The sequence below is a fragment of the Halichoeres trimaculatus genome, unplaced genomic scaffold (assembly GCF_033239565.1).
Source record: "Halichoeres trimaculatus isolate MK-OKI-2021-1 unplaced genomic scaffold, fHalTri1.1 fHalTri1_scaffold_6, whole genome shotgun sequence".
Lineage (NCBI taxonomy): Eukaryota > Metazoa > Chordata > Actinopteri > Labriformes > Labridae > Halichoeres > Halichoeres trimaculatus.
This window is the reverse complement of record NW_027437184.1, coordinates 1,849,170-1,864,719: the sequence shown is the minus strand read 5'-3', so window position 1 is coordinate 1,864,719 and position 15,550 is coordinate 1,849,170. Positions and strand designations below refer to the sequence as shown.

Genomic DNA, 15,550 nt, shown 5'->3' with positions numbered 1-15,550 from the left:
TATTTTTAATCCAATACCTTCATCCCTGTTAGTGAACTCACTGACTTAAAAATAAATCAGCTGAAAACAAACACCCAAAATATGAATATTTCCATCATGAAATTCATATTAATACAAAAGTCAGATTCTTCAATGATTGTTATCGCTTTAGAAATGAGGACAGGCAGGTGTGAGAGTCAGTTTGACAGTTTTAAGCTTTTATTTCCTGTCATGTGTCATCTTAAGATAATAGTTTAAAGCTTTGTCATCATCCCAAAAGAGCAGCAGGAATCATCCTGAGATTACACTTCCAACACAGCTTAACCACAGAGGTTTCAGAGCACACACAGCCATTAGTCAGCTCACACAGACGGTAACAAAGCACTCACTTAGCATTTATCTCCAGCTCTGTTACGTAACAGCTTGTAACCGGATCCACTGGAGGAAGAGGTTTACAGACTCTGTGAAAATTGCATTAATATGGATCTTTCCAGCAGCAGGTTTTCTATGAAGCACTCTTGATATTCTCATCATGTCTGTTAGGGAAGCATCGGGGGAATGGAGACACAGCCGCCGAGCTCTGAATGGGTTTTATTGATCTCCTTTGTGGCAGTGGGATGGAGATTAAAGTTTGAATACAGTATCATAACATCACACCGGCTCTGAGGCGTTTCTCCAGAGAGCTGAAACATTATACACAGGCTCTGAGTGAAGCTCTGTCGGGGAAACTGAGCAGAGACTCTGTGCAGGAACCTCTCTCTTAAAATATGATGTCGTTACACACACGGGCAGAGAGATATCTGGAGGATACGCAAACAGAATACTCAAAGACAGTCCTGGTTTCAGGCTGCGTTTTGTTTTTCAGTCTCTTCCTATCAGAAAACTCTGAATTTATTAACCTGACTCGACATCTTACAGCTGGGGCTGAGATCTGGGATCTCTTTGGATAGGAAATGAAAAATATGAGTAGAGTTTTTTCTAATCATAACAAATACTGTAAAAAAAAAAAAAAAAACTTTTTTCTTTCTTTTTTTTTCTTTTTTCTCTTCATTTTTGGAGCCTGTCACTAACATCGTTTGTGTCTCATTTCTTGGCAATTGACACCAAACTAGGTCCGTCTGCAGAAATGTGTTTTCACTACTTTTGTTCCCATGTGTATTATCAATATTTTTTTCAAATTTAATCATTAATCAAAAATTTTGAATTTTTTTTTAATTTTATTGAATTTCAGTTTTTTTTAAATAAAATGTTTGCATCTTTTAATTTCAAATCTTATTGAATTTTTTGCATATTTTTTGGATTTTTAATGTTTTAATTTTTGCAAATTTTGGATATTAATTTTTTTTTTTTTTTTTTGCAAATTTAGGGTATTTGAAAACAAATTTTAAATTTCTTGCAAATTTTGAAATTTCCAAAACTATTAACATTTGTGCAAATATATTAATTATAATATTTTGCAATTTTTGCATTTTTTAATTTTAAAATCTTTTGAAATGTTTTCAAAAAATTTAGATTAAATATTTTTTTTAAAATTATTTTAGATCTATCCTTTTTTTATCGCAATTTTTCTAAGTTTCAAAAAATTTTGTAATATTTGCACATTTATTAAAAATGAAAAATAAGACATCACATGGGCAGTTTTATAAATTAAACAATTTCCTGTTTGAATAACTATTTATCAGATTTTATACAATTTTATACACTGTATTGTCTTAATTGATAATTGTGTAAGTTATCATGATAAAGTAGATTTTGTGTCTCCTGAATGACTTTAATCCAGTAGCTGAGGCAAAATAGCTCCTATGAAGGTAGAGGTTGCAGACCTCTGCTGCTGTAGCATGTTGATGCTAACTGGCTCTGGACCTGATGTTTCCCACAAGCTGAGGAGAATGAGGCGATGAAACAACGACGACTCAAAGAGACCTCTTCAGAGTCTATTTCAAAGTGTCTGTGTAGCAGATTTTAACAGTTTACAACAGTTTTCCTCCTTATTCATTTTTAACTACATAGATTTTTTTTATTTATGAGAGAGATGTAGTCATGTATTGAAGGATTTTAACTTTCCTTTCGTGTCTCTTCTGACCAGCATCATCGCTGCTTTCTGATGTATTCACTGGGTTATGATGATCTCCTTTCAAAGCCTTTGTTTATGACATTAACCAGGTCAACGTGTGTCCTCTTAATATTTGTTAGACTACCACAAACATTTAATGACGTGTGACGGCGCAGACTCCAGCTCTGTTTGTTTGACTCATTTATCGATAAGCGTCCTCGGTATCAAATCCTCTTCTCATGTCCTGGTTTGTGTCTTCACGCGAAGCTCCAGCTGGCCCAGAGCAGCAGCAGAGTGCTGGCGTACAGAACCAGAACAAAGAGGTAAACCCGGAACAAGTAGAGATCGAGCCTGGAGCAGAGAGCCAGCCAGTCCGCCTGAGCCGCAGACTCGCCGTCCTCCTCCGAGAAGGCCAGGCGGAGCGAGACCAGCTCCTGGAGGAGCCACTCCAGAGCAGAAGGAGCTTCCTGGACCTGGTTCAGGGACAGCAGATCCTCCTCCAGAGAGGGCTCCAGCTCGTAATCTGCAGGGAGGAGAAAGAACCAGGTTTTAATGGATGCAGATTAATGCAGTTTCTCAGAACAGACGAGAACAGTTAAAACAAAGCTTTCAGAAAGCTTCACAAGAGACACGTCTGGAAAACAGCTCGTTGATTTCAAAAGCTGTTGAAGGTGGGGAAAGGGAATTTGCAGAGTTAAACTTGTAAAAACTGCCTTTTACTTTTATCAAACTCCAGTTTTCTTCAGGCGTGTGTTTTACCTTCAGACGGGTTGATGAATTCCAGGGTTTTCAGGGAGGTCAGAGCGCTCTCGGTGAACTCCCGACCAGCTGAGCCGTACTTATCCAGCAGGCAGGCCGACACGGAGAATTGCTTGACCTCCTTCTCGCTGTGGTGGAGCAGCTTCACCACCAGGATGGACTTTATCAGACTGAGCATCAGCATGGCCATGCACACCGCGAAGAACACGCCTGTGCGGGAACAACACGGAAAATAAAAAGCTGTCAACATTACATAACACCTGGTCTAAACTAACGATGAGAGACAGGAGTGATGGATAACAGGATTAAGAAAGACTCAGTCGGCTCTGCTGTTCATGCTTTTGCCCAGACCCTCAAACCTCTGAATTTTCACCAGTGTGGTTGTTTTGCAGGGATGATAAATAACCAAGGTCACTTTTTGTACTCATTTCTTTTTGCCCTAAGTCTTTGAAAAATGACAGCAAAGTTATAAGAATGAAGAAGAATGGTTTTCCGTCCCTATTCCTTAATGAAATTTGTTCCCACAAGAAAAAAACATCCTCAAAAATCTTTTTTTTTTTTTTTAAATCATTTTTATGAAGAATCTATCTTAAGTGATTCCTCTGCAACCGATTGGAAACCTGTTTGTTTTTATTCATGTATTTTTCTGATGTTTTGTAGGAATCTCTGAGATACTTAACAAAAAAAAAATGGTTATATTAAGCATCATCCTCAAGTATGATGAATTAATTCCAATGCAGGCGGTTTTAAAACTGTAATTCCTTAAGTGTCCACTTGAGGCTGCCGCCAAATGCAAAGCAGAGCTCAAAACTCCCCATGTTAAATAAAACTTTAGCTGCAAAGATAGTATTTATGTAGTCTGATGAACAAAAATGTTTGCCTAAAGATGATTTTTCTTTCCTTTTTTTGTTGTTTTTGTTTGTTTTTTTGGGGGGTTGGGATTTTTTTGTCTGTTTTCTTTGTTTTGTTTTGGTTTTTTTGCATGTTTTTTCTTTGTGTTTTCAATGCTTTTCGTTTGTTTCATTTTTTTCTCCTTTTTGTTGTTGTTTTGTTTTGTTTTGTTTCGAATTTTTGTCTCTTTTTGTATGATTTTTCTTTGTGTTTTGTTTGTTTTTAGGTTTGGTTGGTGTCTTTCTCCTTTTTTGATTTTTGTTGTTGTTGCTGTTTGTTTTTTGTTTTTGTTTTTTGTGGGGGGGATTTTTTGTCTGTTTTTCTTTGTTTTTTTGCATGTTTTTTTCTTTGTGTTTAGTTTGTTTTTTGTTTGGTTGTTTCTTTGGATTTTTTTTTTTGATTGTTTGGTTCATTTATTTTTTGGTTGGCTTCTTACTCCTTTTCTTTGTTTTTGTTTGGTTGTTTTTCGTTTGGTTTGTTTGTTTGTTTTTTTGCTTGTTTGGTTGTTTTTCGTTTGGTTTGTTGTTTTTTTCTGCTTAACAGAATTCAAAAGTATTCAGGCTTCTAGTTTTGTCTTTGGGACACTATCTTGACTGACAGGCGGAGAAAGGCCGGTCTGGTCTCTGCCTTTTTGCTTTTTTTAGATTTTCCCCAAACCTGATGAAAAAAATTCAGGTCCATCGACATGTAGACCAAGAGGGGCACCACCATTGGGCTTCAAAAACCTGCTATGAAAACCAAAAGGTAAGGTCATAGAGATCAGTGGCCTGCACAGACTTCCTGAAAGGCAGGGGTGAGAAAAAAAAAGTCAAAAACTGTGCAATTTTGCCTCCCAAAAGGAAACTTTAGCTTTGCAGTTTTTGTCACCCAAAAAGGCCTTTGAGCAGTGATTTGTCCCCCTAGACACCCCTCCCCTTTTTCAACAACTGGAACCCATGGCCCCCCTGCCCCCCCATCTGTGCACACCCCTGATAAAGATGCATGTTTTACATCATCTATGCATAAGTTAACGTGTGTCTTTCTTGAAGTTTTAATCTTCTCTGTTATAGTTTTATAAATTGAAAATCCAAACATTCAAACTCATGCTGGGTTAAAACAGTAAAATCTTGTGGCGTGATCGTGTTCTGAGGTGTGTGACCTATGAGGGGAGTCCGGACCGCCGTGGAGGGTAGCTCATCGGTCAGGTTGACCCTGAAGACCGTGTAGCCCAGCAGGATGCTGATCTTGAAGGCAATGCGTGTCCCGCTGTCCAGAGGCAGGTAGAAGCTGATGACGTCCACCAACATGAGGAAGATGCTGGGGATGAGGAGACCCACCACGTACAGCAGGGGGCGCCGTCGGATCAATACCTGGGTAAGAGATAAGCATGGTGAGCTGAGTTTATTTATTTATTTATTTATTTATTTATTTATTTATTTATTTATTTATTTATTTTTAATATAGATATATTTTAATTTTGAAGAAAAATAGAATTTTGACTTTTTTATTATTTATTTATTTAAACAAAATTGTATTTAAATTTATAGATATATTTTTATTCTAAAGATAAATAGAACTAAAAACATTTTGAAACTAAATGACATTATATGTAATAATAATAATGATTAAAAAAACAGAGAAATAAATAAATAAATAAATATATATATATATATATATATATATATATATATATATATATATATATATATATATATATATATATATATATATATATATATATATATATATATATATATAAATAAATCAGAAAGTTAAAAAAGAAAAAAAATGAAAAACACACCTACTCTCTTAATTTTAACTTCAATTTAACATTTATAGTCTGTTTCTATTTGCATCATGTTTCATTTTTTCTTTCTTTTGCAAGTTGCACAGTTTTTTAATTGCCTTCTTCAGTGCACAAATTTAATATTTTAATTTTTGTTTACATATTTTTTAATTCTTGTATGTACAAAGCTCCTTATTATTATTATTATTATTATTGTCGTTATTATTATTATTATTATTATTATTATTATTATTATATTTGTATTATTATTATTTTTTTTCTTATTATTTAAGCTGTATTTTTTCTATTTTTTTGTAATATTTAGTGTGTGTTTATAACAATTGAACAGAGAGAGTGTAGTTAGCCAGAGTTAAATTCCTTGTATTACTTGGCAAATAAAAGCAATTCTGATTCTCATTTGTATTTAGATTTAACGTTTAAATTTAAATTATTTTTCATGTGTAAACATAATTAACAAGCTTATGGAAAATTCTGTTTTGCATGAATTTCGGTCTCAAATGAAATAAAAACAAGCTATAAAGTGAACTAATTCTTCACAAAACATTGTCTATTAATCAGTGACTGAATCTTTTTTTTATTTGGTGGCTCAGGTTTTTGTGCACATTTCGAACAGACTCTGTTATTGAGCTTGATCCACTTTGGATGCTAATTTTAAAGATCTCATGTTGACCAACAGACACGGCTCAGTATGAAGTTTTTTTCATGGTCAGATGTTTTGTTTGAATCTAGCTGAAGAGCAGCTGAGCAGCTCTTTCCACTCCACATATCTCCATGTAGAAATAAAGTGTACAACATCCCAGAGAGCCATGAACCCCTGCGTTCCCAAAAAGCCTCCTCTCCTTCTCCCTTTGAGCTGAATAAATAGCAGCTCTCCACCTGCAATGGGCTATGGAGCCATTTTCCTCCCCACTAACAAGAAGTCCATTGATCAGGCAGCCACTGAGACAGGCTCATTATGGCTGCTCAGCCTCCCCTGCCTATCAGCCTCCCTCTCTATCTGTGTCTTTACTTGCCAGAAACAGCCTCAGTCTCATCATTTGGCATTAGCTCAGTAGCCCCGATCCATGAAGGTCGCGGCCAATTGCTTAACACTTTGCAATCCTGCTGCACAGAGTGGGGAGGAGGAGGAGGAGGAGGAGGAGGAGGAGGAGGAGGAGGAGGAGGAGGAGGAGGAGGAGGAGGAGGAGGAGGGGAGTCTAACCCACAGAGAGCTACAGTTTAAAGCTCACCATCGATGAGCAGTCACAGACATCACTGTGCACTTACTGGCTCACTTCATACCGAGCTGTTAGACGTCCAGAGCGCCATAGCATCAGACAGCAAACATAAACAGGCCTTCATTAAAACAGCATCGCTCATTGTTTCACATGTGTCTGGATCAGATGGCTCGGATCAATCGGCTTTGGGTACGCACATTGAACTGGATCTGAGCGTAGTCAGTGTCGTCCTGGTGGATCTGCCAGTAGTGGGATGGCACTGACAGTAGCTCCCATTCTCCATCATTCATGAACTCCTTCTGATCGTTAGCGATGGCCTCAGCGCTTCTTAACAGGGCCAGGTCTATTTCCTTCACTGCAGGTGGAGAAAGAGGAAAAAGATGGAGGAAAAGACAAAGAACCATGAAGAAAAGTAGAAATGTGTTCCATCGTTTTTTGTCTCAGTCTTTAAAACTGTGCCTCAACTTTTCTCACACTCTATCTAACCCACGAAAGACTAGTAGGGCCACTGAAAAAAAAATCCAATATTTTTTTTAAAAAAATTTTCTGAGGAGGAAAAAAAAACAGAATTCTGAGAAACAAGTCAGGATTCTCACTTTTTTTCTCACTTTTTTTTCTCTGAAAAAATAGTTATAAAAATGATGTATTTTTTCAAAACCTTTTCCATAAAAATAAGTTAAATAATTATACTTAATTCATTTTACTTAGTGCTTTCAAGTGATCAAAAGTAATCAAATGAATCACATCTACTCTGTGATTAATCATGATTAATCACAGAGTAGATGTGATTTTTCTCTTTAATCGTGATTAATCACAGATTTCTCTTTGGTTTAATCCAGTCTATAGATACAGTCTATCTAAAACAACAATTGACCTGACTTTTGTTTTGAGTGGTGCTGTCAAACAATTAAATTAATGAAAATATTGAGTCAGATTAATCTCAGGGTTGCTGTGGAAATTAGTCATGTTTCATTTTTTATGAGCAAACAGACTCTAGAAAAAAGGGAAATATTTCCGCACTCAATTACACACCTCTTTTTATTAATTTAATTTAATGTTATTATTTAAATTATTAAAATTATTTTTTATTATATTTTTATTTATTATATTTATTTACTTGATTTTGATTTATTTAATTATTAATACAATTATTTTATTCATCATTATATATTCATCATGTTCGTATATCATAATTTTGTTTATTTTTGTTTTTATTCAAGAGATTTTTTACTATTATTTTAATGTATTCAATTATTAATTATAAATATTTTATTTATTTATTTATCTGTCGTAATTCTTTGTTTTAAAAATTTATTAATTATATTTTTTTACTTTTATTTATATTTTTGTTCATTTATTCATTTATTCCAATTATTTATTAACTATTTATTACAATTTTATGTTTTTTATTTTTAATATTTATTTTTTATTGATAAGTTTTTGAAAAGTAATTTGTTCATTTATTTGTTCATGTATTGATACCAAAATCTTCCTGGACAAACAGCCCAAAATGTGTTGCCAGAGACATTTTGAGTCATTCTTCACAGCAGATGAGTGACTTGAGTTAAAATTTTTAATCAGATTAACCATGACGATGGGATTGTATACTGCCACCACACAATTTGTTTTTAAATGCCGAGTGTTGCTGACCTCGAAAACATGACAAGTGTTAAATAATTCTCCTTCCTGGAAGTGGTGACAGTGAACTGATGATGCAAAACTTTTCAAAGTCGTCACTTTGAGCAGCAGAGCAAAGTGATTAACTTTCATCAGCACGTTTGACGTTTTATAGGAGAAGTAATTAGTCAGTTACTTAGTGAGTAATTGGCAGATTAATCTGTAATTGTTACCCTGCCTCTGACCACAGTTGGTCTCCTCTCATTGATTTTTTCAGTCGATGCTTTGACCTGGATTGGTGCGTTCACATGCTGACTGAATGTTGTACTGTCCTGGTTTTTAGTCTGACTCTTGAGGGTCTGGGTCGACTTTTTCTCTTTTTTTCTTCCTGATTTAGGAATTCTTCAAAGTTTGATTGAATTTTAAAAGTTAAAGTGTTGCATTAAAGTCAGGCTTGTTCATGATGGAGCAGGTGAGCATCTCCACCACAGGTAGCACACACACCTGAGTGAAGCCAGCTGCGAAAGGTAAGGCTGCAGTTCTGCTTGTCGAACGGGAAGGCGTACATCTCCAGACTGCAGGCCAGAACCACCTGCATGGGCCGGTTGTTCTTCACTGATCCAGAGGAGTTCACGTACACGTACGGGATCGGAGGAGACTTCCCTGCATCCACACTGGGAAACGACGGAGGAGAAAAGAGAGGACAGGTCACGGTATCACTGAAGCACACAGAGCTGCTGGACTATAATCTTTATGTTGAGTTAAATCTTTAATTCATTTCTTACAACTCACTGACGATGACATCAGGGATCCAGATGGCGTCAGAAGACAGAGAGATCTCAGTGATACCATCAAACTCCTCTGGATCCCAAACCAGGAACTCGTCAGTCCAGATCTGGAAGAGGAGCAGGAAGTTTCAGCGTAATTCAAGGTGAATTTGGATGTTATTCACAAGATTTTATTATTGTTCAGTATTTTAAAGACAACAAAGGAAAGATTCAGGATATAAGAGACCACTCACCTGTCTGTACCAAATACTTGTTGTCATACTTTGGGTCTTTCCGTCCTGAAAGAAAGAAAACGTTTGGGTGATGCATTTTGAGTCAGACCTAGTTAACCTCATTTTGATTTCAACACAAGCTGTAATTTCATGTAACAAGTGTCAAATATGAAAAGAGTGTAAGTGTGAATTTGGTCTTGAATTGAAGCATTTAAACCAGGGGTCTGCGACCTTTACTTTCATAGGAGCTGTTTTCCCTCAGCTCACCTGGATTCACGTCATTCAGAAGCCATAAAATCACGATAACTCACACAATTCACAAACAAGACAATACCGTATATAAAATGCTATAAAATCAAGTAAATAACTATCTGAGTAAGATATTTTTGTGATATGTGAAATTCTACATGTGATGTCTTAGTTTTTTTTATATTTAATACATTTTCAAATATAAAAAAAGAAATACAATTAAAGTTTTTACAATTTTGGAATAAAAAAAAAATGTAAAAAAAAAAAAAAAAAAATCAAATCTCTGAAGACAATTAAAAAAAATGAAATTTCAAAAATAGAATTGGAATTTATTAAATTTGCAAAAATTTCAATAATTTTTAACATTTCAAAAATATCCAAAATTTGCAAAAAGAAAAAAAAAGAAATACAGAAAACTATTCAAAATTGTCAATTTTTAAAAAACTTAAAAGGAATTGCAAAAAAGAAAAATTAGAAAATTAAAACATTTTGAATTTTTTTTTAATTTTAGAAATAGAATTAAAATTTGAAAAATTTGCAAAAATGTCAATAATTTTTGAAATTTCAGATATATCCAAAATTTGCAAAAAATGAAAAAAGAAATAAATTTAAAAACTATTTTAAAAATGTCAATTAAATTTTTTAATACAAAATGAATTAAAAAAAATAATTAAAGAAAATTCAAAATTTTAGCAAAAAAGAAATTTGGTTACATATATTGATATTTTTGATAAACTCATCATTTTTTGTTGTTTGCTGATGTATTCCCACAAATCAATCACGTATATTAATCCTGCACGTTGTCAGTTAAATGAATCCATCCACACAGAATTAAAATCAGTCTTTTCTTCCAGATTAGTCTTTTTGTAGATGTAGTTATCTTCCCAGGGCTGTAAAACTTGAGGTTAGCCACAGGTGCATGGAAAGTTGGTGGGCTGTTGATGTTGTAGGAGGTGAAGTAGAGCGGTGGCAGGCTTTATTGACAGATGGGATGAAGATTTAGTTCAACTAAATGTTAACGCAGGATTTTATTTAGTGTCAGTGTCTCTGTGAGAAAAATAACAATTCCCCTTTTCAAATATATTTAGAGCAGCATGATGAAGACCTTTGATTTAAACACTGTTTGATATTTTATCTCTTGCCGATGTGTAGTGAAAAGACTGACTCTCAGCAGACTTGTAAAGTGAACGTACCACATCGAGCACAGACTGCAGGATCAGGTCTATGTGGATGGTGGTGAGACTGGTCCAGTTGTGAACCGGTCGAACTCCACAGTCGTATTTTCTCAGGAGGGTCCTGGTCAGCTGGTTCAGAGCTGATCTCTTTGGCTTCTCTGGCGCACAGTCAGCCAGGTGAGCTGAAAAGGAGCAGTAGAAAGTCTTAAAGGAGTGAGGAAAAGGGGGCCAACAAAACAACCCTGTTACCTTTTGCATTCAGGTTTTTTGCCGCTCTGTTAATGAAAAAATTAGAAAGTCTAAAGAAACATTGTTTGTATGAAAACTGGAAAAGCAAGGGGGGGTCAGCAAGGGGGGCCCTAATTCAGTATTTACCCTCGGGCCTCTTGTGTAGTTAAAGCACCCCTGCTTAATGGCAGCAGGTATATTTAGTTGAACAGAAATTTATTTCTTAATTTGCTTTTTTATTTACAGTAAATTTGAGGTGTAAATTGGGTAAATTGGCACATTTTTTCTGTTGACATAAACCAAGAAAATACACTTTACTTTGATGCATTTATCTGCTAAAATTCTAACAAACATCCCTGTATGTACGACATGAAATCTGACTGTTACAGATACAGTGATAGCTGCTCCTTTATCAACCTCACAAAGCTGATTTAAAGAAATTAAAGATAGTGTTGTTAATTAAACTTTCACAAAACACAAATGTAATAAACTGTCCTGGAAAGCTTTAACTTACAGATATATTTTTATCTGAGTCAAAATGAGATTTCTCACCTGATAACAGGAGAATCAGCCAAATGAGATCCATCCTTATATCCAGGTGTAGCATCCAAACGTCCGCTCTGTTAGGATCAAACTTTTGTCAGTGTGAGCGTGAAATCCTGAGAGCAGCCATACTCACTGTGGTTGGAGCAAAGTGAACAGAGAAGCTCAGACATTTTGGACGCACTCACATTGATTTTCCTCTCCTCGGGTAAGGTGATACGGGTAATAACGAAGTGGGCTGGAGATTAGACTCCCGAAAGGTTCGTTTGGTGATGGTGTGTGTTGCTCATTTACAGAGGAAAGAGAAATAATGCAAACTAAAATCCAATAATGTACACTTTTTTATCTAAATTTTCTTATGATAACATTTAAAGTTGCATATTATTACCCATTTCAATTTTAAACTAGAATACACATTAATGGTATATGAGGGTAACGGGTCTTAACTGGTTATTTAACAGTTTGAAGTACTTATATTTGGGGCTTGATATTGATGTAACTATTGCTATTCAGTGTTTCCTTTCTTATTTTTTTTTTTGGTAAAGGATCAAACATCACTTCTGTATATATATTTTTAATTTAAATGTTAAAATTAATTCGGTCATTGTGAATTTTTTTTTGTTTTAAGTTCATCACAGAAAACTTTGATTCCAGAAAAGAGACTGGACTGTTAAATATATTGTTTTGAATATAACTCATGTTAAACAGGCTTTAATGATTATTTAAGAACCCAAATATACCAATACTGTTTCTTTGGTTAAAAAAAAAATGGGTCTCAAATATTTTTGAAATATTTTCTACTTTTTCTCATGAAATTTTTAGAATACTTTTTGAAAAGAGGTGGGAAATATATTATTCCAACTGTATAGGCAATATTTTAGTATTTCAAATAAAAGATGTAAAGAAGTTATATTACGAGGGAATTTTATTTCATTCTTGATACTTGTTTTTTATTTATTTATTTATTTATTTTTCAGGAATTTTAAGTCTTATGCCCATCATGATATTTCAAATCAACACCCTTATTTTCTTTTTTTCCATGTTTTCTCTGTAATTTCTATATTCTTATTCAAAAGATGCAAAAAATTAAGTAAATCAAATAACATAAAAAATGAAGTTTTGTTTTAAACTTTTAAATATTTTGGAATTTACTTTAACTATTATTATTATTATTATTATTATTATTATTATTATTATTATTATTGTTATTGTTATTATTATTATTATTATTATTATTATTATTATTATTATTATTATTATTATTATTATTGAAATCTCTTAGAGTCACAGAGGTATTTATTATTAATATGTTTATGATGTAAATCTTTCATTTTTTAGGTTTTCTAAAATTGGAAAGGTATCACTATTTCATGCCCTGGCTTTAGTATGATTTTTTCTTGGACTTTTTTATTTTTTCTGTACTTTGTTTTATTTATTTGTGCTCCATTTTATTATATTTAATATTAACATTTTTATTTTAAATCTCGAATTTTAAATAAATTTCTTATTACTTACATGCTCTGATCATGCTGTTTTCACGTTAAGGATTCTCCTTGTGTGTGACATGTGTGGAGTTGGGAGCGCGCTCGAAGCTTCGTCCCCACCGCGCACGCGCATGCCATGACAGGCTCGCGCGCGCAGCTGCCCGGCCGGTGGCTCGCGCGCTGGGGGCTTGACAGATGGAGTTGGTTTGAGTCGGAGTCGGGGCTAATATCACTTCAGGGAAACCAGAAGAAACTCATTTCATTTAAACTCTGCAATGATAGGTGAACAGACTGAAAATGGAGAAAACTCAACGAACTCGGTGAGCGCAAAGGATGCTGGGAACGGTACTAACACGAACACTGATATTTTGTGTGGAATGCCTGAGAAATTAAGCTAACTCCTGTGTTTCTAAACGCCACAGACGGACTCAGAGCTAGCTTATACAGATGTTAAAATACTAATATAACCAACAATTCTTCACATTTTGCCTTAAATCAACTGAAATTAAAACAAGAAACATAAATATTTCATTTAACTTTAGGTTTCATCTTACAACCTGTGTGTTTGAGAAAGGTGCACTTTCTATTTTTGCTATTTTCATTCATTTAGGGTCTTAAGGTCACTTTTTTTTCACATGACAGATGACTATTTAACGTATTTCATTCAGAAATCCCAACATAAGAGATTGTAGTAATTTTTGACTTGCTGGGAAGAGTTAACTTTATTATTCTGTTGTTAAAAATGAGGCTATGATTAGTATTTTTCTCTGCTCCTTTGCTTTGCTAGCAGGCTTCCTTTGAGATATTACTGCTAAATCCTAAACAATGCTCATGGACAAAGTGATAAATACGAGTTGTGTTTTTAAAATGTGTGAGAAAATGTGTATAATTCTGTTTTCTGCTGTGTATTGTCAATGAAGGGGTGTGTATGTGCATGAGGGGGAGGAAAGGGAGGGCAGAGACACCCGGGGCCTTTGTGGAGCGTCCTGGTGGCGTGGTGAGAGGAATGATAAACAGAGGCCTGAGCTATCCATGTCAGTGGACTAAAATAGAGGCTAACCAAGGGGGTCTCAGATAGCCCCTGGGCTCCATATAAGTCTGGTCAGCCTGCTCTTGGCCTCTTGTGTGTGTGAGTGTGTGTTTGTGTGAGACAGATACCCTGACTGTCCACCTGCTGTTGGGGAAGCAGGCTTATTATAGCGCCTCTCACTCAGCAGACCAATGTGTTATTTCTTCCCAGCACTTCATGTTTCCGTCCGTGAGGTCAAAACACGGGAAGGCCTGTGAGGGTCTGTGTTTGTGAATGTCGATACTGTGACGTTGGCATGAAGTGGCACACATTGTTTGACCCAAGGCTCTGGGCATTTCTCAAAGAAGCTGAAGTTTACCCTCACCAAAGAGGGACAGAGTTCATTCACTCTTTCTTGCTCTTTTTTCACACTCTATATTTGTTTTTGTGGGCAGCTTGTCTATAAAGTCACATTTTAACCTAAAAATACAAGCAACAAAGTGAAAAATCTGGTCTGAATAGTTCTAAATAGAGCTCTAATTTGTTGAGAGTAATTTAAATAAAATAAATAAAAGCTAACCTGGGTACAAACAATAAAAAGTCAGATTTTCTAAAAAGGCATAGGCTATAACAAAACCTTAGCATCAGATTATAAACAAAAACAGCTTATTTCATGGTTTGAGATGGTTGTAGATGGGAAAGACTTTTTGATATCAGCCACTTTTATTAGATAAAATGTCATTTTGATGAATATATCGTCACTCCAGCTTATGCATTAGTCCTCATAATGCAGATGCCACATACCAGTATTTAAACTTAGAAGTAATACAGAGCTAGAAACAGATTTGTATTCCACTTTGACTCACTTTTGCTTCTTGTCTCTTGCTTGTTTTGCTAATGAAATTGACCCTAACCTCCTGGACGCCTTTTAAATCCTTTATTTCATTAGATATTGTAATGTTTAATCCAAGGATTGTCTTTCATTTTATGCAGTTTTACTGAATTACTGTCCCCTGGTATGGCTGTTATTTATCTAGTGTTGTCATGTTGTGTCACAAGTAACCCAGCAACTCCCAGCCCTGTATTAAAAATACATCACACAAACCTCAAAAAGCTTAAAATTAAAGTTTTAGAATTAAAACTTAATGTTTGTTTTATTCACTGAAGCAACAAAGCGTAAATGTTTAATTCTGCCAGTCTCTGTTTAAAATCTAGATGAGGAAGTTTATAAGCATATCAGAAAACATCTATGCGTCTCTTTGAATGAAGCCTATCAAAGATGTGGATGTCAATGTGGATGTCATGGTTTTGGTACCAGCCTAGCTAACATGTTGACCTCATTGTGGCGGCCTGGCAGGCTGTCATTTGGACATTTGTCCTTCAGCTCCAGATTTACCCATGTGGGTCACAGGCTAAAAGTGAGGCCGTGAGTGAGCTATGAACTATTATCATCAGGTGCCACAAGGAAGCCTGTTTGTTCCAGTGTCTCACTGTGAGGCAAAGTGGACTAAAGGCCAAGCCTTTGAGGAACAAAGTGGGATTTTTACCAGGTACCACAAG

At 35.0% G+C, this 15,550-nt stretch overlaps 2 protein-coding genes across 5 annotated transcripts in view; one reads left to right on the top strand and one right to left on the bottom strand.

Moving 5' to 3' along the window:
- Nucleotides 1-1,619: 1,619 nt before the first annotated feature.
- On the bottom strand, nucleotides 1,620-11,633 carry htr3b (5-hydroxytryptamine (serotonin) receptor 3B). The gene is made up of 9 exons (XM_074672286.1): nucleotides 11,507-11,633; nucleotides 10,745-10,908; nucleotides 9,324-9,368; nucleotides 9,088-9,197; nucleotides 8,807-8,976; nucleotides 6,883-7,040; nucleotides 4,821-5,031; nucleotides 2,792-3,001; nucleotides 1,620-2,555 (listed from the first exon to the last, which is right to left on the bottom strand). Exons 1-9 carry the CDS (start codon nucleotides 11,559-11,561, stop codon nucleotides 2,290-2,292), a joined length of 1,389 nt encoding a protein of 462 aa, XP_074528387.1. The 5' UTR covers nucleotides 11,562-11,633; the 3' UTR covers nucleotides 1,620-2,289.
- Nucleotides 9,166-15,550, top strand: part of usp28 (ubiquitin specific peptidase 28) — a 29,053-nt gene continuing 22,668 nt past the window's right edge. The window contains exon 1 of one of the 4 annotated variants that reach the window (XM_074672283.1): nucleotides 9,166-9,233. Coding sequence is in view for 2 of the 4 variants with exons in the window: in XM_074672282.1 (XP_074528383.1) it covers nucleotides 13,257-13,301 (45 nt within the window). In the remaining 2 variants the exon portion in view is untranslated. Of the gene's footprint in view, nucleotides 9,234-13,166; nucleotides 13,302-15,550 lie in introns of those variants that run through there. The other 3 variants (XM_074672285.1, XM_074672282.1, XM_074672281.1) reach the window with 3 other exon arrangements.